This window comes from Nerophis ophidion, linkage group LG04 (assembly GCF_033978795.1).
Source record: "Nerophis ophidion isolate RoL-2023_Sa linkage group LG04, RoL_Noph_v1.0, whole genome shotgun sequence".
Classification (NCBI taxonomy): Eukaryota; Metazoa; Chordata; class Actinopteri; order Syngnathiformes; family Syngnathidae; genus Nerophis; species Nerophis ophidion.
The window spans coordinates 68,878,467-68,904,464 of record NC_084614.1 but is presented as its reverse complement, the minus strand read 5'-3'; the positions used below and the strand labels follow the sequence as shown (position 1 = coordinate 68,904,464).

General features: G+C 38.5%; 2 protein-coding genes across 4 annotated transcripts in view; one reads left to right on the top strand and one right to left on the bottom strand.

Moving 5' to 3' along the window:
* Nucleotides 1-213: 213 nt before the first annotated feature.
* Nucleotides 214-25,516, top strand: lig3 (ligase III, DNA, ATP-dependent). Its single transcript, XM_061898879.1, has 21 exons — nucleotides 214-415; nucleotides 2,494-2,987; nucleotides 4,432-4,563; nucleotides 4,639-4,878; nucleotides 4,963-5,114; nucleotides 7,197-7,363; nucleotides 7,507-7,584; nucleotides 7,661-7,829; nucleotides 11,868-12,023; nucleotides 12,311-12,442; nucleotides 12,536-12,615; nucleotides 13,563-13,650; nucleotides 13,731-13,808; nucleotides 13,867-13,990; nucleotides 14,901-15,043; nucleotides 15,294-15,368; nucleotides 16,194-16,340; nucleotides 16,402-16,552; nucleotides 20,769-20,848; nucleotides 20,915-21,001; nucleotides 25,044-25,516. Exons 2-21 carry the CDS (start codon nucleotides 2,513-2,515, stop codon nucleotides 25,275-25,277), a joined length of 2,988 nt encoding a protein of 995 aa, XP_061754863.1. The 5' UTR covers nucleotides 214-415; nucleotides 2,494-2,512; the 3' UTR covers nucleotides 25,278-25,516.
* Nucleotides 23,655-25,998, bottom strand: part of rad51d (RAD51 paralog D) — a 36,225-nt gene continuing 33,881 nt past the window's right edge. For 2 of the 3 annotated variants that reach the window (XM_061898880.1, XM_061898881.1), the window contains one exon: nucleotides 23,655-25,382. The gene's annotated coding sequence lies outside the window, so the exon portion shown is untranslated. The remainder of the gene's footprint in view (nucleotides 25,383-25,998) is intronic. The other variant, XR_009806566.1, reaches the window with a different exon arrangement.

The window sequence follows — 25,998 nt, the reverse complement described above, 5'->3', positions numbered from 1 at the left end:
GTGGCTGAGTGTACCGCTTCAATATGGCTGCCGTAGTCGCTTATGCGAGCGGGTGATCGAAACAGACATGCGCCAACAAGCCGCCGCCCGCCCTTTAAAAAAGAGGCATATTATGTTGAAGTTGTACCGGATGTAAATGGTGTACACGTCATAATAAAACAAGTGTAGTGAACACTTAGTCAGGCTTTACGCGGTCTGTCTGGTTTAAAATACATGATTATGAATCTAGCATACCAGCAATACCCAGCTGCTGATAATTACAAGTTTTTAACAAGCCACAGCGGCCACTTCGACGTTTTTTCAAACCGGAAGTGACCATACCGCGACTGTCCAATTAATGCTGACTTGACGTCGTTGCAACAATGACACGAAGCCACGGTTTAAGCGAAGCTGCATTTTGCCAAACGTTTTCAAGGTACAGTGGCCAAACTTGTCCATAAACGTCAATTAAACTCCTAAATATGGTCGATGTGTGTGTAGGATGTGGTTCTAGTTGTGTTTTATTGTATTGTAGTGAGTGAGCGTGTGTAGAGGCAACAATACTCGCCGACCTGTTAGCTTAATTTTAGCCGATGTGTAGTCATATTTACACATCGCTTTAAAATGGCTTAGTTTTTTTTTAAAGATTATGTTTGTATACTTTTAGCTGCTAACATACGTTGTCCTGATGACTCAACAATTGAGATATTGGAGAAATTTGAAACATTGAATACCCCTTCACAATATAGCCACAATATTCATTCACTTGTGTAAATAAGGCAAGCACATAATTAAAAAAAAGGTCTTCCTAACAACTCTTGTGTGCCCCAGCAAGGTAGTTTAGGCACGTCGTATATTCACTATATATTTTGCAAGTTTCCTTCTTAATGTTGTATACAAACCCCGTTTCCATATGAGTTGGGAAATTGTGTTAGATGTAAATATAAACAGAATGCAATGATTTGCAAATCCTTTTCAACCCATATTTAGTTGAATATGCTACAAAGACAAGATATTTGATGTTCAAACTCATAAACTTTATATATATATTTTTTGCAAATAATAATTAACTTAGAATTTCATGGCTGCAACATGCGCCTAAGTAGTTGGGAAAGGGCATGTTCACCACTGTTACATCACCTTTTCTTTTAATAACACTCAATAAACGTTTGGGAACTGAGTAAACTAATTGTTGAAGCTTTAAAAGTGGAGTTCTTTCCCATTCTTGTTTTTTGTAGAGCTTTAGCCGTTCAACAGTCCGGGGTCTCTGCTGTCGTAATTTACGCTTCATAATGCGCCACACATTTTCGATGGGAGCACTTCTGGACTGCAGGCGGGCCAGGAAAGTACCCGCACTCTTTTACTACGAAACCACGCTGTTGTAACACGTGGCTAGGCATTGTCTTGCTGAAATAAGCAGGGGTGTTCATGATAACGTTGCTTGGATGACAACATATGTTGCTCCAAAACCTGTATGGACCGTTCAGCTTTAATGGTGCCTTCACAGATGTGTAAGTTACCCATGCCTTGGGCACTAATACACCACCATACCATCACACAGCTGGCTTTTAAACTTTGCGCCTATAACAATCCGGATGGTTATTTTCCTATTTGTTCCAGAGGACACCACGTCCTCAGTTTCCAAATATAATTTGAAATGTGGACTCGTCAGACCACAGAACACTTTTCCACTCTGCATCATTCAATCTTAGGTGAGCTCAGGCCCAGCGAAGCCGGCGGCCTTCCTTGGTGTTGTTGATAAATGGGTTTTGCTTTGCATGGTAGAGTTTTAACTTGCACTTACAGATGTAGCAACCAACTGTAGTTACCGACGGTGGTTTTATGAAGTGTTCCTGAGCCCATGTGGTGATATCCATTACACACTGATATCGGTTTTTGATGCAGTACCACCTGAGGGATCAAAGGTCCGTAATATCATCGCTTACGTGCAGTGATTTCTCCAGATTCTCTGAACCTTTTGATGATTTTACGGACTGTAGATGGTAAAATCCCTAAATTCCTTGCAATAGCTTGTTGAGAAATGTTGTTCTAAAACATCTCGACAATTTGCTTACAAATTCGTGACCCTCGCCCCATCCTTGTTTGTGAATTACTGAGCATTTCACGGAAGCTGCTTTTATACCCAATCATGGCACCCACCTGTTCCCAAGCAGCCTGCACACCTGTGGGATGTTCCAAATAAGTGTTTGATGAACATCCCTCAACTTTATCAGTATTTATTGCCACCTTTCCCAACTTCTTTGTCACGTGTTGCTGGCATCAAATTCTAAAGTTAATGATTATTTGCAAAAAAAAAATGTTTATTAGTTTGAACATCAAAGATGTTGTCTTTGTAGCATATTCAACTGAATATGCGTTGAAAATAATTTGCAAATCATAGTATTCCGTTTATATTAACATCTAACACAATTTCCCAACTCATACAGAAACGGGGTTTGTACTTGCTCCATGTTTGGTATTTTATAAGCATTCATGCAATTCTCCCCTCTTTAGGTTGTAATTTGACTTGCTGATGCAGCGGTCGCTCATCATATTAGCAAAAAAGACTTTCAACCTACGACCCCTCACCGCTCATCTCTTCAGAGCCTCTTCGTATTTCAAACCCCCGTCTGCTCACTCCCGGAAAGTCCACCATCTCTTCTCGCCGCTGCCCTTGCGTAACGACCCGCTTTTCCCACGTCGGAGCCTCCCCCAGCCCGCCATGTCTGACCAGCGCTTCCTGGTAGAGTACGCCAAGCGCGGCACGGCGGGATGCAAGAAGTGCAAGGAGAAGATCGGCAAGGGCATCACGCGCATCGGCAAGATCGTGCCCAACCCTTTCAGCGAGTCGGCGGGCGAGATGAAGGAGTGGTACCACGTCAAGTGCATGTTCGAGAAGCTGGAGCGTGCCCGGGCCACCACCAAGAAGATCGAGGACATCACCGATCTGGAAGGCTGGGAGGAGCTGCAGGATGAGGACAAGGAACTCATCAATAAACATGTCTCGGGTACAAAACACGTTAACTTGGAAATACATTTACAAGCTTAATTCCATCTATGATTGATTTTGTAACTCAAATCAATGCCGCCAATTGAAATTGAAATCAGTCAAAAGACAACAGAATTTTAGCATGTGAATTACCTTTTAAAAAGAAAAACACATTTTTGGTTATGAAATATTGTTGAAAAAATGTACAATATAATGTAGTAGAAACTACAATAGTTTTACGAATGTAATTATGTCCAGCATTAGGGGGGTGGGAAATACGAATCGAATCGAATACGTTGTGCGATTCAGAATAGATTCTCTTTTTTTTTTTTTTTAAATAGTTTTTTTTTCTTTTTTTTTATCAATCCAACAAACCACTACACAGCAATACCATAACAATGCAATCCAATTCCAAAACCGAACCTAACCCAGCAACACTCAGAGCTGCAATAAACAGAGCAATTGAGAGAAGACACAAACACGACACAGAACAAACCAAAAGTAGTGAAACAAAAATGAATATTACCAACAACAGTATCAATATTAGTTATAATTTCAGCATTGCAGTGATTAAAAATCCCTCATTTACATTATCATTAGACATTTATAAAAAAAAACAAACAATAGTGTCACAGTGGCTTACACTTGCATCGCATCTCATAAGCTTGACAACACACTGTGTCAATTTGTTTTCACAAAGATAAAATAAGGCATATTTTTTGTTTAATAGTTAAAATAAATTTACGTTATTGCAATCAGTTGATTAAACATCGTCCTTTATAATTATAAAAGCTTTTTCAAAAAATATATACTATGCTAGCATGTCAGCAGACTGGGTTAGATCCTGCTGAAATTCTATGTATTGAATGAATACAGAATCGTTTTGAATCGGAAAAATATCGTTTTTTAATCGAGAATTGCGTTGAATCGAAAAAATCGATATTTAAACAAATTGCGACCCCAAGAATCGATATTGAATCGAATCGTGGGAGACCCAAAGATTCGCAGCCCTATCCAGCATTTACCTTGGAGAACAGACTACCACGGTATCTTTGAGCTGCTTTTCTGTCACATCAGCATTTTATCTATATTTTCATGCATAAATGTCCGCTGTTTAAAGATATTTCGATTGCGTTATCGCTGGCTTTTGTATGGGGCTACACTCACTGCCTCGCAAAATCGGCTACACAGTCTGTCAGGATTTTGATGATTTCTTTCTCCAGTTCTGTCCTTCACACTTGATCACTTTCTCCGTTCCAGTGGTTGGAAAAAAACTAATCATGTCAATTTCTAGCTGTAAACTAAGACTGGACATTCAAGGCGTATTTATTTTAGGTCAAAGTCCAAATTATGCACATTTTAGAGGTTTCTTGTATTTATTATTGTGCTGTCAAAAGTTTGGAGACACCTTCTCATCCAATAACATGCATTTTTTTAAAGTTTCTCTTGTTCATGTATCGCAGAGTTGATGGCTAAAGTCAACTCCACGCCAAAAAAGAAGGTGCAGGCCAAGTTAAACACGTCGGGCACGCTCCAGTCCCCTCCCCTGGCAGATCCCTCAGCAAACGCACCGCGAAAGTTTTCAGGCTTCACCGGTAAGACACTTCTAACTCGCGAAAGACGACAAAAGTCCATTCTGAATAGCGTAATACCTCGCATGTCCTATGCAGCTGCAAAGGCGGGCACTTCAAGTGGGCCGTCGTCCTCCACTTCCTCCCCTTCCTCATTCTCTTCCCCGCCTGCCAAAGCCAGCCAAGGCAGCACCTTGGCCGCGCAGCTGTGCGATCCCAAGCACAAGGACTGCCTCCTTCGAGAGTTCCGGAAGCTGTGTGCCACGGTGGCTGAGAACAACAGCTACAACGTCAAGACACAGATCATCGAGAAGTTCCTCCGGAAGGGCACGGGCGGAGGTTTGCACGGCTAAAACTTACAAGTAATTTAAAAAAAGATTGAATCCAAAGTGAATAGTTTCTATTCGCTATGTGCAATTGTAGATAAGTTCCATGGAAATCTGTACCTGACGGTGAAGCTGCTGCTGCCCGGTGTCGTCAAAAGTGTCTACAACCTTAACGACAAGCAGATCGTCAAACTCTTCAGTCGCATCTTCAGATGCAACCAGGACGACATGGTTCGCGACCTGGAGAAGGTTGGTCCTCCCAAAACGCCACTCTTGTGCAATAAGCTGCTCCTGTGCATTCGCACTGTTTCTATTGCTCCTCATTTACTGCATGAATGCTAAGACATAGGCCTTCACACTATTCCTGATGTGTGTAAAAATAATGTATTTTAGCATCTCTCACTTTTGACACATTTTGTTGTATAGTAGCAAAAGTGTGATTTTTTTTTGTCGTTTAGCAGTAACACTTGCTATACTAATACAATTGTGTGAATGCTGAGATATGGGTATTCACACTATTGCTAATGTGTCTTGAAAATATTTCTGTTAGGTTTGTTTTCGGTTTAAGATTTTCATGGTCAAATCTGATGAGATTCTGTCTGTCGTCGATGATCTGTCGAATATATGGCAATTTTTTATGGGTGTCATATGATTTTTTTTCTACATTTAAAAATTTCCTTGTAGTCTACATAACATGTAATGGTGGTTATTTGGTCAAAATTGTGCATAGATTATGTTCGACCCTCTCTTCAGTTTTGTGGGTGGTATTATTTATGTGACTCCACTTTTATAGCCTCTTCTCCCAATAGCCATGTGGAATTTACTGTCAAATATGAATGAGAACTATAGAAATGGCAAAAGCGGAAGATGCATGTCCATCTACAAGCCAGTCTGCCCCACAACAAGAGGATAGCGATAAAAAGGAATTTTTGACTACAATGGCGGACACGCACAAAGCACTTTGGGTAAAACTATACCATGTATGGAGATATTCGCTGACTTCAATGGTTGGGAAAAACATCAAGTTGTGCAAATCCCAAGCAGTATGTTTGGAGGAAGCATGAATACCTCCACCATGCTTTCATTTTTTGATTTTGCATTTGCATAATGCAGATCTCAAATACACAAAAACAGGAACCAATAGGTAGCAAAAGTTTGGATATTTGACTATTTGAACACAACCCTATCTTTTAGCACCTCTCAATTTTCACATATTGTTTCATAGCAAAATTATGAATTTTTGTCTCACAGCATTCACACCTGCTATACAATAAAAATAGTGTGAATGCTAAGAGACGAGCATTCTCAGTTTCTCACTGTTGGTCCACTGTAGGTCACAGTGGACCAAATCAGATTTTTTTATATCAGATTTTTTTTTCTAGCCAACTGTTTACATTGCAAGTAAAATGTGACCTTTATCAGACAGCAGTGTAAATGCGCACAGGCCCAAAATGTGGCCTCAACCTCACTTGAATGTGCAGTTCAATAAAGTGAAAACAAAGGAAGTTGACTGAATTTTCATAAATTAGATTAAAAAGTTGCTACAACGATAGCTTTATTTTTCAACTCGCATGTAAACAAATGTGCCACTGCATCTTTTCCGGTTCTTCAACAATCGTTATTTCTTCTGAATCAAAATATATATTCATATATTACATATAGCCATTATTTGTGCACTATTGACTAGTGATGCACAAAAAACCCTGCTGTCCAATACAGACTTTGCTCACCGAAACTGGATGTTGTGATAAAGTATCCACATCTGCTGGCAGGCTGTATTTTTCCCTGCGCACACAAATAACATAGCTTGCCCAAGGCTGACAAAAAAGTCACATAAGGGTCACATTCGTGTTGCATTGCGTTTAGACTGAAGTCACAATTGAAAAGATCAGATTCCAATCGGATTTGGACTATCTCCCGATGTGGCCTGAATCTGATGCGGAAAGATCAGATCTGAAGTACTTTGGAGCGTTTAAAATGGCAAAAAAAATCAATCTGTGTCACTTGAGGGCAAAAAAGTCAGATTTGGTGTGCAGTAAAAACGGAGCCAGACTGTATTTTCGCATTGGTCAACATACACACTGTTTATTGTATAATAACCTAAGCGTTAATGATGAGAAACGACCATTCACACTTTTGCTATTGTACAACAAAAATCATGTGAATGCTGAGACAAGCGCATTCAGAGTATTGCTAATGTGTGTAAAAAAAATGTTTTATGTCTGTGAGCATCTCTAGCTTACTTTTCATTTAAATTTACATTCTGTTTAGCATGGCAGAAATGATGCCTAAAAACAAACATGTGCAGTTTTTTGCTACTTTTTTTCTAAGGGTGATGTGTCAGAAACGGTACGGATGTTCTTCGACGAGAGCAAAGCATTTCCGCCGTCGGCTAAGAGCCTCCTGACCCTCCAGGAAGTAGATGCGTCGCTGACCCGCCTCGCCCAGCTCACCAAGGAGGACGAGCAACAGAGCGAGCTGGAGGATGTCGCCAAAAAGTAATCCAATCACTACCTCGTTACTTGTTGATTAATGGGTATGGGCGCCGCCTGCAGGACTATTAGCGGCACAAAACGTATGAAGCCAGCCTACATCGGTTTTTACCAGAACACAACTAACAATGAAACCTCTTCCATCACAGATGCACCAGCAACGACCTCAAATGCATCATACGTCTCATCAAGCACGACCTGAAGATGAACTCAGGAGCAAAACACGTGTAAGTGTCTCCTTTCACACATTAACACTGAAAAATAAAAATCTTAATTTTCATGCTCGCCTGTCATTTTTGTCAGGCTGGACGCCGTCGACCCGAACGCCTACGATGCCTTCAAGGCCTCCCGAAATTTGGGTGACGTGATCGAGCGGGTACTGAGAAATCAGCAGGAGGCGTCCAACGGGTCGGGACCGAGGAAACTGTTGACCATAGAGGCGTCGCTCATGACCCCGGTTCAGCCCATGTTGGTGAGTCCCGCTAACAACAACATAATTGCGCTAATGATGGCTTAGTCCACTTTGCGGCAGCACCCTTAGTCACCACTACGATAAGCCAACAGCCCCCGGGCCTCATTTATTGAGAGCTGTGTGTATTTCTTACTAAAATTGGTATAAGCTCAAATCTATAGAACTGCGTACGCAAAAAAACCTCTGATGTAATAAAGTGTCTGCACGCATTAATCCAAGCACACTACATCCCCATCAAGGTGGTATTGACTGCACATGTTGGCCTGGCTGGGCACGCCCAGGCTATGCCCCCTTATAAATGGGCAAATCAAAATGAAATTTACCATGTGCCCGAGATTCCACCTTTTGCCCAATCACAATTCACCCCCAAGGAGTAGGAGGAGCTTCTTTCTGTGATTTCAAGTGAACAAAAAAAGTTTGAGTGGGATAAAGTGTACGACAACCGCACACAGGCTGAAATTGAAAATAAATAGTTGGATATAAGGAAGAAGTTGAAGAAGAAGATAGATGTGATGGCTGAAACAGCTGAGAGGACCGGAAATCAAGTAGTGCTAAAATCTAGGGCTGCAGGATTATGGCCAAAATAACAATCACAATTATTTTTTATCAATATTGAATTCACGATTATTTACAGTTAATTAGTACATGTTATTGCACTTTATATTTTCAACAAACCGTTTGTGATCTTGGCTTTTATTTTAAAATGAAACTATAAAAATTATTTATTATTAATAGAAAAAAATGTACAAAAGACACAGTGCTAACCAAAATAAATGTGCCATTGCATGGTGCGATTATAAAGTGCAAACAAGTGAAAAAATAACATTAAGCACCAAAGTCACATACAAAGGAACACATTCGTTGTACTTCTCACAGTATATATAGGACGTATGTCTTTGGCCTAACAAAACATTATTACAGCCGTTATTTTGGCGTGTCTTTGAGCTGTAGATGTATATGGTACGGTTATCTGTAATTTGGGCACCCCTGCTTTTGTAGCTGTTCTTTGGGGTTTTTCGCCGGTAGCGGCAACTTACTGTGTTAGCAACCAGCTTTAAAGTGCGGACAAAAAATGGCGGTTGAGGAAAGAAGGAAGTTTTGTTAATGCTTAACGTATCTCTGCAAATCAATAATTTGCTTGGATGTGCGCATCATTGCAGCTTTGCCCTGGAACTTGTGCCATTTGTTGTTGGTTCATCCGCACAGGAGCATTTCCGGTTTTCACAAAACAAGCGGGAGTGCCTCAAGAATAGCGAGGCGTGCGGTCATGTTCCGGGGTTAAAATGTGTGCCTGTGGTTCCCTGTGGGTAACTCTGCGTGAGGACCGTTGTAATAATGTACCGTATTTTTCGGATTATAAATTGCTCTGGAGTATACGTCACACCGGCCGAAAATGCATAATAAAGAACGAAAAAAAACATATATATGTCGCAATTCTGGGGGAAATTTATTTGATAAAATCCAACACCAAAAATAGACATTTGAAAGGCTATTTAAAATAAATAAAGAATAGTGAACAACAGGCTCAATAAGTGTACGTTATATGATGCATAAATAACCAACGGAGAACGTGCCTGGTATGTTAACGTAACATATTATGGTAAGAGTCATTCAAATAACTATTACATATAGAACATGCTATACGTTTACCAAACAATCTGTCACTCCTAATCGATAAATCCGATAAAATCTTCTTCCTCGATGTCGCTTCTAAACAACTCTGTCAACTCCAAAGGTATGCGCCGCTTCCTCTTATCGTTTTCTGCTGCATATTTCACTATGTCCAGCTTGTAATCTGCAGTACGTGATCTCCTTTTCGGTGCCATTTTTGTTCAGCCCTTATCAGTTTTTATAAGTTACCGCCAACGATGAAATTATCCATTCTAATAGCTACGGCAGTAGCATGTAGCATTCCATGACCCACAATGCACTTCTGCCATGACCCTCCCCCGCCAAATCCTTATTGGTTGAAGTGTGTGTGACGATTGCTGACATTTTCTTGGTCTCTTCAGCGAATGAGATAAAAAATATTATTTGATATTTATGGTAATGTGTTAATAATTTCACACACAAGTCGCCCCGGAGTATATGTTGCACCCCCGGCCGAACTATGAAAAAAACTGCGACTTATAGTCCGAAAAATACGGTATATATTTTTCCTAATATTTTTGGGAGCTCCTGGCTGATCTACCTTTAACTTCTCACCTCACACTCATTCTTACTCGCTCTCACATGAGTGCACTGTCTATTGGTTGCCTCCCTGGTGGTTGGCTGACTTGTGAACGAGTTAATTTTGAAATGTAGCTCAGCCTGTTTTTTAAATATTATCCCTGACGATCACCCTCATTTAATCGTAGCTGCCAATATCGTGATCACGAATAAAAGGTATTAATTGTGCAGCCCTACTGAACCTCGTTTGAAAAGATAGTCGCTGCAATGATAAGTAATACTTTTATATGAGGTGAGTGACAACACAATGTGTTATACCAGTGGTTCTCAACCTTTTTTCTGTGATGTACCCCCTGTGAATTTTTATTTAATTCAAGTACCCCCTAATCAGAGCAAAGCATTATTGGTTGAAAAAAAAGATAAAGAAGTAAAATACAGCTTTATATCATCAGTTTCTGATTTATTAAATTGTATAACAGCGCAAAATATTGCTTATTTGTAGTGGTCTTTCTTGAACTATTTGGAAAAAAAGATATAAAAATACCTAAAAACTTGTTGAAAAATAAACAAGTGGTTCAATTATAAAAAAAGATTTCTACACATAGATGTAATCATCAACTTAAAGTTCCCTCTTTGGGGATTGTAATAGAGATCCATCTGGATTCATGAACTTGATTCTAAACATTTCTTCACAAAAAAAGAAATCTTTAACATCAATATTTATGGAACATGTCCAGAAAAAATCGAGATGTCAACACTGAATATTGCATTGTTGCATTTCTTTTCACAGTTTATGAACTTACATTCATATTTTGTTGAACTATTATTCAGGAAAAAAATATTTATAAAGGTTTTTGTAATTGTTGCTATTTTTAGAATATTTAAAAAAAAAATCTCACGTACCCCTTAGCATACCTTCAAGTACCCCCAGGGGTACGTGTACCCCCATTTGAGAACCACTGTGTTATACAGTAGCCTGCTCACAGCCAGATTAGAGTTTCATCTAAAAATTATGTAATATTTGGTTTGAAATATTTTAAATATTAACAAGCCAGCACTATCAAAAAGGATTCAAATGACTTTGACTCTTTTTTGATTACTCAATGTATTATAACACAGGAAAGCTACTTGCAGTAGCAACCACGTGACACAAAGTCGTGCCGTTCCCCCTCCGTTTCCAGTGCCATTTATGCCGCAACCCTCAGCGTCTGCTGTCCAAGATGTGCTGGGAGCCCAGGAACACATTGTGACAGCAATAGGTGGCAAAATGATCGCCTAGTTAAATTCATAGAAGTTCTCACAAATTATAATATGAATACGGAGCATTAAATACATTGGCGAAAAATGACTATGACTGTGTGTCGCTAAAGTATCCACAACATGTACAAATGTTACATACGTGAAACATGAAGTTGGCATGAAGCACCCCGCATTTATGCTCTGTTCACTCTTGATACAGCTCAGCTCTGCTGTGAAACAGGGCGTACGCCAGGTTTTTGTGCCTCTACACACTTAATACATGATGCCCTGTTCAACTATTGTTGCTTAGAATCTTTTTCAGATTGATGATTTTAAGTTGCATATTCCAACTATAAACATAGCCTGAGGGCCAAAGAAGGCATTTACAAAACATGTATTGATTCACACATTACTTTTAAAACACATCTGTGGACTCACAAACATAATTCACGTTAGCCTCCGGGCCAACTTTATGCCTTTTACAGAGTGCAAAAAGGACTAGATTACACATAGATTTCCAATATTGCTTCAACGTCATAAAATAAAAGAACGGCAACATAATAACCCTCGTTGACAGCTAAATGTTCTCTTGGTTTTGTGACTTTGTCTTTTTTTTTTTTTGATTCCCAGGCAGAGGCGTGCAAGTCAATCGAGTACGCCATGAAGAAATGCCCCAATGGCATGTATTCGGAGATCAAGTATGACGGCGAGCGTGTGCAGGTCCACAAGAACGGCGACAACTTCAGCTACTTTAGCCGCAGCCTCAAGCCTGTGTTGCCGCACAAAGTCAGTACTCAACAACAACACACACAAACACATGATGCATGTGATGCTCTTGTACGATTAGCAGCCCCCAAGTGATTGTCACAGCAGGAAACGGAGACACATGCCACCATGGTGTATCAACATTTGTTCTCACAGCATGCAGACATAAACACTGCAGGATTCACATTGTCCTTAGCTCATTCTCACCACTAGAGGGTGCTGCGGGACATCAAATCCCCATATTGGCAAGCCACTACTAAATACAGTTCGACATGGGTTCAATTAAAAGTTTCCAATCTGCATTCCAGGTGGCCCACTTCAAAGAGTACATCCCTCAGGCGTTTCCCGGCGGCCACAGTATGATTTTGGACGCCGAGGTGCTGCTCATCGACACCAACACCAGCAAGCCGCTGCCCTTTGGGACTTTGGGCGTGCACAAGGTATCAGAGTACACTGAATGTGTGTCAAATTAGCATCTTTGGGATCACTCCAAAGTCATGGTGGTAAAACCTAATGTCCTATGTGTCTTTTAGAAAGCTGCCTTTCAAGATGCCAACGTGTGCCTTTTTGTTTTTGACTGCATCTACTTCAATGGCACCAGTCTAATGGAGAGGTAATACGGTGTAAAATACACTCAATTAACATATTCTAGCCACGTATGGTGAAGAACTGGCTACAATAATATTGATAATTTTTTTATGTAGATTAACTATGTATTTTTGAAATGTAAGGTTCCAAAAGAAGCAAATAGGTTTGTAATAGATTACAATCTTTTTCTGGTGTTAAAATGAAAAGTTTTATATCAATGGATACTAGTAATCTGTTTTTTGCCTTAAATTTCTATACATTTAATGTATTTATTTTAATTAAAGTTTTAATATATGCCAAAAATGTGTCCTACACAAATTACCTAGATTTTATTTCGTATAATCTTTTTTTTTTTTTAATTTTTTTTTAGTAGGTTAAACTGTCTAAATTTTCTATTGTTACAATTTTAGAATAATTTCAATATTATTTTAAGTGAGTAATTTCAAAAAATCTTATTTTTAAATATATTAACTGAAGTAGATTGTATGAATGTTTACATATTATTTTAAGTCGCCAAAAAAAGAGTCTTAACAATTTTATATTGTTGAATATATATTTTAGTTAATATAATATTGAAATTCGAATATTTTTTTTTCCTTTTGTCATTCATAAAAAAATATATTTTAAGGAATCAGAATCATTTATTGGAGGCCAAAAATCAGTTTCTTTTTTTGTTATTTTTTTTGGGTACATATACCACAATATCATACCGTGAGATTTGATACTATTACATTCCTAGTTAATAATAGATAAGTAAGGTTTTTCATGCCTACCATTGTCCTCCGCTTGACTACTTGACCAACCCTTTTCTAACTTTAAACACAACAAAATAATACAAGTATTTATGATTCTTATTGTATCGGATCAGTATTGCTATGGAACAATACTTCAATATTAGTGAAAAAGTTGCATCAACTATTTAGGTGTACGATGTTGTCCTACTGGAGTGTTAAAGTGTGTTATTGTGTTTAGGCCGCTGTCTGAACGCAGGAAGTTCCTGCACGACAACATGGTGGTGGTGCCCAACCGAATCCTCTTCTCTGAGATGAAGCACGTCACAGTAAGTCCGATCACGATGACTCTTTTTACTATAAACTGTTGGGCTAGACTTACACACGCGTGTGTGTGTGCGTGTTACAGCGGGCTGGAGACCTTGCTGACATGATCACTCGAGTCATCAGAGAAGGTCTTGAAGGCCTGGTGCTTAAAGACGTGAAGGTCAGTGTAGACTTGTAGAAAGTGTTGAAGTGTTGTTGATGAAGTGTGTTTCTGTCAGGGCTCTTATGAACCAGGCAAGCGCCACTGGCTGAAGGTTAAGAAGGACTACTTGAATGAGGGAGCCATGGCCGACACAGCAGACCTGGTGGTTCTGGGGGCTTTCTACGGCAAAGGCTCCAATGGTGCGTGAGTGTGTGTGTTTGAGAAGCCAAATTATTTCTTCTTCCGCTTCTTCATTAGTGCAAATGCTGCAGAGTCGTTTTCCCGCCGTAAAACTTTACGTCATTTTGCCTCCTGACAGCTTTAGTGCTGCATTTAAACTCCCAGGAAGTTGGCGCGCCGCGCACTTCATCATCTCACCGAGCTGGCTGGGAAGTGTATTAATTATGATTTTATTGCTCCTACACCAGCGCCAACACACTTGCCCAAATCCACATCATCAGGCACCACATCAAAGCCAATGACACAAATATCAGTCAATTCAGCTCATATCCTCAATTAATGATAACAAAAATGCCCCCTTTCCCAAAATCTGGCATACAAATTCAAAATATTAAATTTGTTACTTTAAATGTATCAATACTTTGAAATGTATGAGCTTGAAATTAACATGATTTTTTTTTTATTTATTTTTTTTTAGCTTTTAAGCATTTTAAGACCAGTATGCTTGCATAACAGCTTTATTATTTAAAATATTATCCAAACCATTTTAAAAAATAGGATTCTTTTTCAAACTATTTTTGCCTTAAACAAATATAACAGATTTTTTTGTGGGTTTTAAATCAGAAAACAAAAAAAGGTGTGCAATGTTGTTGCATGCGTTAAATGGGAAAAAGTAGGGCCATCTGGTAGACTAATATGAGAATACAACATGGAAACGCCAGCAAATCCAAATATGAAATATCACAAAGGATTACAGTAGTTTGTTTAAGAAAAAAAATTTGTACCAAGAATAAAGTTGTTGGCCATTTTAGGCTAATTTAAGGAAAAAAATGCTGATTCTAATAACGCTTATAATCGAACATTTTCTGGTAAGTATTGAACAGAGCTAATGGATTTTTTAAATGTAGAATGTTTATCTCTCATCACCAGGGGGCATCATGTCCAGTTTTCTCATGGGTTGCTTTGACCCAGCCTCCAAAAAGTGGTGCACGGTCACCAAGTGCTCGGGAGGCTACGACGACGCCATGTTGGCTCGCCTCCAGAAAGAGCTGGACGTCATCAAAATCAGCAAGGTCAGCCAAAAGAGGGTGGCCTGCCCGGAATACGAGACCAAAAACGTCTTCTCTCTTCAATTTTCTTTTCAAATTTTTCTTGTAATCAGACCATATTTTCGGTTTATTAGATGGAATTTTTACCTGACATGTTTCCACTGCCATCTGCAGTCTTCTTCAGTGTGGTCACCAGACCAAATTTAAAAAGCATTTGAATAAGAACAGAATTAACCTTTTTGACTACCTTTTATTTTCTGATTCGGTTTTTTAGGACCCTGGTAAAATCCCTGGCTGGCTGAAAATTGTGAAAAACTACTATCCGGATTTTCTTATTAGAAACCCTGAGGTGAGTCTCAATCAACATTTAGAACATACAACAAATATTAAATAAAAGTAAAGTAAAAATGTAAATATTTACATGGCGTCACCCCAAAAAGAAAAGCTGTTGAGTAATTTTAAACTATGACATGTTATATATTATTTTCATATTTTTAAGAGAGCAAAACACTTACGAAGTAGTCCTGGGTTTGATCCTTCGCTCCGGATCTTTCTGTGTGGAGTTTGCATGTTTTTCCCCATGACTGCGTAAGTTCCCTTCGGGTACTCCGGCTACCTCCCACCTCCAAAGACATGCACCTGGGGATAGGTTGATTGGCAACACTAAATTGGCCCTAGTGTGTGAATGTGAGTGTGAATGTTGTCTGTCTATCTGTGTTGGCCCTGTGATGAGGTAGCGACTTGTCCAGGGTGTACCCCGCCTTCGGCCCAAATGCAGCTGAGATAGGCTCCAGCACCCCCCGCGAACCCCAAAAAGGGACAAACGGTAGAAAATGGAAGGATGGATGGTATTGTAGATCTCAGCCAGAATGTAGTCATTTTATACTGTAATTACCTACTGTCCCCATAAGGGGAAGCACTCTTTGTGACTTCCAAGGAGTTGCAGAAAAACATTCCTTCATAGTTAATATGCGTTGAGGTATTTAATCTGTTTCAGAGTTTAATCTGGCACACTTGTGAAATATTTAATGTTTGGAGTAACAGGCAAGATTTCTACATGTGAAAAAAAGAAAAGCAAAGCATGTAGTTTTTGACATGGGAGGGAGATGCATTGTGGTTGTCTGCCAGTCGAGGCAGCAGCGTGTTTTCCTGATCAGTTTTTGTGTGGTGTCAGCAAGCGCCAGTGTGGGAGATAACAGGCGCAGAGTTCTCCAAATCGGAGATGCACACGGCCGACGGCATCTCCATCCGCTTCCCCCGCATGACTCGTGTCCGCGACGACAAGGACTGGAAGAGCGCCACCAACCTGCACCAGCTCAAGGTACGACTCGGCGCCTTGTAACGGGAAATTTTATTTTTGACACACGGTCTCTTTGCTTCAGGACTTGTATCGAATCTCTAAAGAGAACTGCGACTTCAAAGTGACTGCGGGACCGTCCGGCGAGGACAAGGGCTCGCCGCCAGGGGACAGCGGCGGAAACTCCCCCACCTCCTTGTCATCAGCGAACGGAAGAGCCCCGCCCAAAAAGACAAGTGAGTCGTACTCTTGGAAACATGTTAGTTAATATGATTAACTCCGGAGTTATAGACTTGTAATGTTTACAGAGCAATGCTGACATCTAGTGGTCTTTTATAGGTATTGCTGGGATTAATTAAGGTGTGAAACGCAAAGTGTCATGCAATTGTAAAAAATAAATAACATGATACATTACATATTTCCACATTCTCAATACAACCTGTCCGAAAAGAAGTGGGTAGAAGCAGAGCTTATTCAGTCCTACCCATTTTCTGTTTTATAGCAATTTCTGTTTACCTCCTGTACTCGATCTGGAACACAAACAGAAGAATAAATGAGTAAATAAATAAAGTTTTGTCTGGCAGGCAGAGCTGAATGAAACGTTCATACACAGAGACATGCTTCGCACACGGAGGCATACTTGGGCCCATCCAAAAGTTTGTAGATCGTAAATTCCGCAAATAGAGGCGTTCGTAAATCAAGGTTCCATTTTACAGAGCGACAAAATGCAGAAGTACTTGGGTAAGGCATTGAGTATCTGATGTACAGTATATACTTGATCAAATATGCATGGAATATATGCATAGTCATAATCTCATTGTGCTGACATGATAATACAATCATTCTATTCTAATCTAATATTAACGTAGTAATAATGAATGCATGTGCTGTTGATACGGGTATTTGCAGACTATAAGAGGGTAAAAATAACTATCCAGTTCTATTAATGATCTAAGACATAGTGGGAATTACCATAATTTCCGGACTATTGACTGCACCGGGATATAAGCCGCACCCACTAACTTTTAGAAGAAAAACATATTTTGGTCCAATATTTACAAAGTAGTTATTGAAGCTTTCAATTACTTTCTTCATATTGTCATTTTTTTACGTTTCCGTCTGAGGAGTAAGCGCCATTTTAATTATTTTTAATTTTATCCTTGTCTAATGATTGACTTACAGGATTTCCTACATGTTCTTAAGATGCTGGTTAGCTTGATCTTAGATGTTTTGTGCCTATTTTCTGCTTCCGCAGATCTTAGTATTGTAAATATTTTATTTCATGTATTCATCTTGTTGCAAGCATTGTTTAGTCTTTCACGGTTGATTGTTTGTCTTTTGCTTCTTTCTAAGTTGTTTCCATGGACTGTCATAAGCATTGTGCATGGTGCATTCTACATGCACCGTCTTCACTCATTCTGCCTGGACTTGTGATTCGAGATATCCGATAATGGCTTTTTTGCCGATATTCCGATATTGGACTCTTAATTGCCGATTACGATATCAACCGATACCGATATATACAGTCGTGGAATTAACACATTATTATGCCTAATTTTGTTGTGATGCCCCGCTGGATGCATCAAACGATGTAACAAGATTTTCCAAAATAAACAACTCAAGTTATGGAAAAAAATGCCAACATGGCACTGCCATATTTATTATTGAAGTCACAAAGTGCATTATTTTTTTAACATGCCTCAAACCAGCAGCTTGGAATTTGGAACATGCTCTCCCTGAGAGAGCATGAGGAGGTTGAGGTGGGCGGGGTTGGGGGGGATTTTATTGGAACGTCCCGGAAGAGTTAGTGCTGCAAGGGTGTTTGTTCTGTTGTGTTCATGTTGTGTTACGGTGCAGATGTTCTCCCAAAATGTGTTTGTTATTCTTGTTTGGTGTGGGTTCACAGTGTGGCAAATATTTGTAACAGTGTTACAGTAAAGTTGTTTATACGGCCACCCTCAGTGTGACCTGTATGGCTGTTGACCAAGTATACTTTCCTTCACTTGTGTGTGTGAAAAGTCATAGATATTGTGTGACTGAGCCGGGACGTAAAGGCAGTGCCTTTAAGGTTTATTGGCGCTCTGTACTTCTCCCTACGTCCGTGTACACAGCAGCGTTTTAAAAAGTCATAAATTTAATTTTTGAAACTGATAACCTTGAAACTGATACCGATAGTTTCCGATATTAAATTTTAAAGCATTTATCGCCTGATAATTTCGTCAGCCCGATATTATTGGACATCTCTACTTGTGATTTTAAGACATAAACTCATGTTATTTATTGTATCCATGAGGTCGTCCGTAGACTTTTGCTTATTAGGGTTGAAGAGGTCACAATGTTGAAGTCTCCACACAAGGAAAGTACTTTTTGACGGCTTGCTGTAAGAGTAGCCTTAGTAGCTAATTTAACGCCCCGTCAATCGTTATCATTCTAATATTAGCATGATAGCTTTTTTTTTGTACTAAATTTGCAGGTATACACCTCAGCGTCAAACATTTTACTTGCCAAAGGCTACTTGTTAGCTTTTTATTTATTTTTTTAATCAAATTTTATAGGTATACCATTGTCATATTTTGCTGCTTAATGTATGCTATTGTAGCATGCTAACTTTTTAAACACATTTTTCAGGTATATATCGCAGACTAATATATTTTGGTACTTCATGTATGCTACAGTTAGTATTTTAGGATGCTTTAGCATGTTAGCTTTGTTTTAAGTAATTTTGCAGATATACCTCTGTGTCATTTATTTTGGTGTTTTACCAACGATAACTGCAAGTGGGTTATTTTTAGCGTAGTACTAATAGCATGCTGACTATTTTAACACATTTTACAGGTATACATCGCAGAGTAATATATTTTGGTACTTAACGTATGCTACACTTAGTATGCTTTAAATATATTTTGGTACTTAACGTATGCTACACTTAGTATGCTTTAGCATGTTAGCTTTTTTAAAATAATTACCGTATGCAGATATACCTCTGTCTTATGTTTTGGTATTTGACCAACGTTAACTGCAAGCAAGCTATTTTTAGCGAAGTGCTAATAGCATGCTAGCCTTTTTTAGCTCCTTTTGCTCATATTTTTTGTTGACGCTACTTGTCTAGCATAACTGTTAGCATTTCAGTTTGGCTTTGAATCTTTCGCATTCACACAAAATGTCTACCAAAATTGCATTTTGTAGTTCTATACAAAAATGGATGGATGAAAAAGAAATCTATCCATCATACTGTACTGTTTTAAAGGTGCAAAAACATACTAAAATGCCCTCCACCCCATCCTTTAGTTTGAGTAGACGAAGATGGAGTACCATTGCATTAATCCAATATTCAAACATTTCAACACTTGGACTGTATTTAATCTCCATATACAGCTGATCAATATGTTTATTAGTAAAACTTTAAAATAAGTTTTATCCGGCCTGCGGGATGAGTTTGCAAAGCATAAAAATTAGCCGAAATTTTTAATGAAAGAAACTGCTGTTCTAAATGTGTCCACTAGATGTCGGAGTAGCAATTCTTTATCTTTGTAGATGATGCTATATATGTAAAAAAAAAAAATAAACCACATGATGTAAGTGCACCAGTCAAAAATTCGGGCAAACTACACGAATAACAATCTGTAATTTGATTTTAATATTATTTTTTTATCTTGATAGATTGAAAATGAACACCAATGAGTTGACTGATGAACATTATCACATAATGTATTCAGAAAGTATAAATAAGGACAAATAAAAATAAAATACTATTTACTGCAGCTTGTAGTTGTAAAAAAAAACAAAAAAAAAACATTATGATTTGTACATTTTCAGAATGTGCTTGTTCTATTTTTAAACAAAGAAAACAATCTAAAGTTGTCTTTATTTTTAAGTTATCGTGCCGTGATTTTACCAGCCCGGCCCTCTTGGGAGTAGATTTTCCTCCATGTGGCTCCCAACTAAAATAAGTTTGACACCCCTCCTTTAGAACAATAACATTCAGCTCAGCTTAGGATCTGACCTGAGGATGTTGTTGTGGCTTGTGCAGCCCTTTGAGATACTTGTGATTTAGGGTTATATAAATAAACATTGATTGATAGAGCTGATCAGTAATAATTTGGTTGTTGAGTTTTTTTCCCCCACTTTGTTTTCATTAAATTTTTCGTTTCAAAACACAAGCTGCAATGAAGACAAATACAATAGGACAAGTTATTTTTGGCAATTGATCAAAAAATGCATTTTTTGTATGTCAAGTTAGATATTTTGTGTTTGTGTCCTTTTCATTTTTTCCATTTCCGCCAACCGGCGCTGAACTCTGACCCCTGTAGTGACCGATCAAAACCTGTTGATTGTATTTTTGAGTGATATATAACTGATAGAACAAATATAAAATATTTAGCTGAGTGGTCGCTCCTTATTTGACATTTTTTGGAAACAGAAGTTCAAATTCTTTGTTGTGCGTCTCCATAGACAACAGCACGCCCGCCAAACGTAAGGTGGTCAAGTCTGAACCAAACACCCCGGTCCGAGAAGCTCCCGCAACCAAGAAGGTACTAAACTTGCTTTCGAAAGAAATGTTTATGCAAGTGATCTGCAATTGGTTGCTTTCCTCGCAGGTGAAGATGAGTGAAAGTGTTGACAGCAACGGACACACCAAGACCAAAGCAGCACCGCCTCAGATGCTGGAGCCCAGGAATGACGAGGTCAGTAAATATTACCCATTGTCAACACTATTTGATGTGTGTAATGTGATGAGTAAAAAAAAATCTGCTTTTGTACTGTACTATTTAAAAAAATATTACCATAGTTGCAACAAATACATCCATGCTGCCTTAAAGGCCTACTGAAATGACATTTTCTTATTTAAACGGGGATAGCAGGTCCATTCTATGTGTCATACTTGATCATTTTGCGATATTACCATATTTTTGCTGGAAGGATTTAGTAGAGAACATCGACGATAAAGTTCGCAACTTTTAGTCGCTAACAGATAAGCCCTGCCTCTACCGGAAGTCGCAGACGATGACGTCACCTGTGTGAGGGCTCCTCACATTGTTTTTAATGGGAGCCTCCAACAAAAAGAGCTATTTGGACCGAGAAAATGACAATTTCCCCATTAATTTGAGCGAGGATGAAAGATTCGTGTTTGAGGACATTGATAGCGAAGGACTAGGAAAAAAAAAAACAAAAAAAAACGCGATTGCATTGGGACGGATTTAGATGTTTTTAGACACATTTACTAGGATAATTCTGGGAAATCCCTTATCTTTCTATTGTGTTGCTAGTGTTTTAGTGAGATTATATAGTACCTGATAGTCGGAAGGGTGTATCCATGGGTGTGTTGACGCCACTGTATGAGGGAAGTCGACGGCAGCTGTACGGACGGCACAAGCTCAGCTGATCTCCGGTAAGAGGCAACTATTTACCACAATTTTCTCATGGAAAACTGCTGGTTGACAAGTGGTTGGGATCCATGTTCGCTTGACCGCTCTGATCCATAGGAAAGTTTCACCTCCGGGAATTTTAAACAAGGAATCACCGTGTGTTTGTGTGGTTAAAGGCTAAAGCTTCCCAATTCCATCTTTCCACTTTGACTTCTCCATTATTAATTGAACAAATTGCAAAAGATTCAGCAACACAGATGTCCAGAATACTGTGTAATTGCGCGATGAAAAGAGACGACTTTTAGCTGCAAATAGTGCTGCGCCAATATGTCCCCTCCAACCGGGGACGTCACGCGCACACATCATTCCGCGACGTTTTCAAAAAGAAACTCCACGGGAAATTTAAAATTGTAATTTAGTAAACTAAAAAGGCCGTATTAGCATGTGTTGCAATGTTAATATTTCATCATTGATATACAAACTATCAGACTGCGTGGTCGGTAGTAGTGGGTTTCAGTAGGCCTTTAAGACATAAGTCAGCAGTTAAAAAAATGTATACACGTTTTCCAAAGGACAACGATCTATCTGTAGCGGTGGGTTGGTTTAATCTAATATGCATAATAGGTCATGACTGATGTCATTCTTATGCTCATGTGGTAGTGGCAAAAACATGCTAGATGTTACATGTTAGTCTAAAACAGTGGTTCTCAAATGGGGGTAGGCATATTCCTTGGGGGTACTTAAAGGTATGCCAAGGGGTACGTGAGATTTTTTTTAAATATTCTAAAAACAGCAACAATTCAAAAATCCTTTATAATCATATTTATTGAATAATACTTCAATAAAATATGAATGTAAGTTCATAAAGTGTGAAAAGAAATGCAACAATGCAATTATCAGTGTTGACAGCTAGATTTTTTTCATAAATATTGATGTTAAAGATTTCTTTTTTTGTGAAGAAATGCTTAGATTAAGTTCACGAATCCAGATGGATCTCTATTACAATTCCCAAAGAGGGCACTTCAAGTTGATGATTACTTGTATGTGTAGAAATCTTTATGTATAATTGAATCACTTGTTTATTTTTCAACAAGTTTTTAGTTATTTTTATATCTTTTTTTTCAATTAGTTCAAGAAAGACCACTACAAAGGAGCAATATTTCGCACTATTATACAATTTAATAAATCAGAAACTGATGACATAGTGCTGTATTTTACTTCTTTATCTCTTATATTGAACCAAAAATGTTTTGCTCTGGTTAGGGGTACTTGAATTTAAAAAATGTTCACAGGGGGTACTTCACTGAAAAAAGGTTGAGAAACACTGGTCTAAAAGTGTCATTTAAAAAAAAAAAAAAAAACTACGGCTTTTCAGCGTCCTCAATCTGGCCCGCAGTGTATTATTTGAATTAACGTTGGAATGAATGTACCATTCTATTTAGGCAAATGTGAGTCAATATTCATGTGCATTATGACAGGTTCATGCACACATCTATGTATAAATATATGCATATACTATGTATATTCGTACATCCATGCCTAGACATGTGTGTACTTATATACACACACAGACATACTGTATAAACACATGTCTACATGCATATATGTACACACAATTGTATATCTGTGTCCTGTGTGTGTGTGTGTGTGTGTGTGTGTGTGTGTATATTTTGGCTGTGAATCTTTGGGGACTACTGTTTCTTGATTCCAAATCCATACTTTTCTAATAACATTGGGTGCCAGTTTTACGATTACCTACATTCCTCCACAAAATAAACAGCTCTGATACATTTCTATATAACCTAAAATAAAACTGTTTTCTTTTAAATAAAAGTCTACCCAAACATTGAATAAAGTGAAATATAAATAAGGCAACAAAAGAAGTATCCCACACTTTTCTAAAACGAATCTGTACTGCAGATATAGATCATCAACAATATGATTAGCCTGAGTGACTAATCAGCAGACAGGATATATTTAAAAAGAAAAGTTACTTTGTTTTTATTGATTTTTTAGATTAAAAATAGTTACAAGTTTGAATTGCAATTCATTTGAAAATCAATAATTTATGACACCACAAGTATAAATGGCGTTCGGCGCAGTTGGTAGAGCTTTTGTGTCAGCATCTTGAGGGTTCCAGGCTCAATTCCAGCTTCTGCCATCCTCGTCACCGCCGTTGTGTCCTTGGGCAAGACACTTTACCCACAGGCACTGATTTAAATGTAGCTTAAAGTTGTAATTATAGGTTTCACTTTGTAAAGCACGTTGACGCTCTAGAGCAGTGTTTTTCAACCACTGTGCCGTGAGATACAGTCTGGTGTGCCGTGGGAGATTGTCTAATTTCACCTATTTGGGTTAAAAATATTTTTTGCAAACCAGTAATTATAATCTGCAATTGATGTGTTGTTGTTGAGTGTCGGTGCTGTCTAGAGCTCTTCCATATCAGTAGGTGGCAGCCGGTAACTAATTGCTTTGTAGATGTCGGTAACAGCAGGAGGCAGCATGCAGGTAAAAAGGTGTCTAATGCTTAAACCAAAAATAATCAAAATGTGGGTGCTCCTAAGAAAAGGCATTGAAGCTTTAGGTAAGGCTATGCAGAACCAAACTAAAACCGAACGGGCTACAAAAGTAAACAAATACAGAATGCTGGACGACAGCAAAGACTTACTGTGGAGCAAAGACGGCGTCTACAATGTACAACTGAATATGACATGATGATAAACAATGTCCCCACAAAGAAGGATGAAAACAACTGAAATATTCTTGATTGCTAAAACAAAGTAGAAATATCGCTTAAAGGAAGACATGAAACTGCTACAGTGAAATACCAACAAAAAAAGAGAAAAAGCCACCAAAATAAGAGTGCAAGACAAGAAGTAAAACACTACACAGGAAAACAGCAAAAAGGTGAAAATAAGTCATGATGTGATGTGACAGGTGGTGACAGTACACCTACTTTGAGACAAGAGCTATAGTGATGCATGCTTGCTTATGCTTTAAGGTCATATCCAACAATTGCGACAACCACATTTTACTGTTAAGTGAGTATCAATTTTAAAATAATTTCTGCTGGTGGTGTGCCGGCGCATTTTTTCAATGCAAAAAATGTGACTTGGCTCAAAAAAGGTTGAAAAACACTGCTCTAGAGAAAAGTGCCATTAAATGTAATTCCCTTCAGTAATCATCATTAATGGTCACATATTGTACAATCGCAAACAGTTATTTAAATAACCTAGATTGCAATTTATTGGTTAAAAAAAAAAAAAAAAGAGTCCCACAGGCAGTGAAGCATGTTGGGTAATAAACACTTCATGTTTTTGAAATACCTGTATTAAAATGGGCCTGATTCACACTCTTGCAGACGCTGTTGGACATCTTCAGTGGGGTGAAGCTCTTCCTGCCTGCGGGCGCTGACGACTTTGACAAGTTACGGCGTTATTTTGTGGCGTACGACGGTGACCTGGTGGCCGAGTACAACTCCACCTCGGCCACGCACACGATGAGCGAGCCCGTGGAGGACAGCCGGGCGCAGAAAGTGTCGGCGCGGTGGATATGGGAGTGCATCCGCAGGCGCCGTGTGGTCGCCCCCTGCTAGCGTCTCTGGATTATTTCTTCTTTGTGTTAAAGTCATTAATAGAACCACTCTTTCTCATTCACCGACAGCGTCACATCATCGCCATGGTAACCTAGGGACTGAAGACTGTTTCAGAGGGGAATAAAAATGTTACTTTTTCTAACAGGCACACACCATGCTTTTCTTTTGGTAAAAGGACAACTGGCTGTTTTCAAACAAACCATGTAATATGCTTTTTAAATAAAAAATCATGTCATAAACCACGATGATGCATCATTTAGAAGAAATGATTGAACACTTTTTTGGTACACATGCTCAATCATAAAATCAATTATGGAAATACAGTCAACGTTTAAATATTAATCTTATTGGGTATTTTTCGGACTATAAGTCGCGGTTTTTTTGTGAGACTTGGCCAAACTATAAAAAAAAATATATATATATTTTAATTATTTTTTTGGTTTGCAATGAGACTTATTAAAAAAATATATATATATATAAAATAAAAAATAAAATAAAAATTATTTTTTATTTTTTTGGTTTGGCCGGGTCTTACTTACCCCGGCTGGAATGTGGAGAAGACTGTGACTTATAGTCTGAAAAATACGGTAGTTTCTTATATTGTAATTTATATTAGCCAACTGAAATGTTAAATACTTCATTTTAGACCATTTCACACGTTACTAAGCAAAATACGAAGCATAAAAAGACTTATTTTAGTCTTTATCTGAGAGGTAAATAG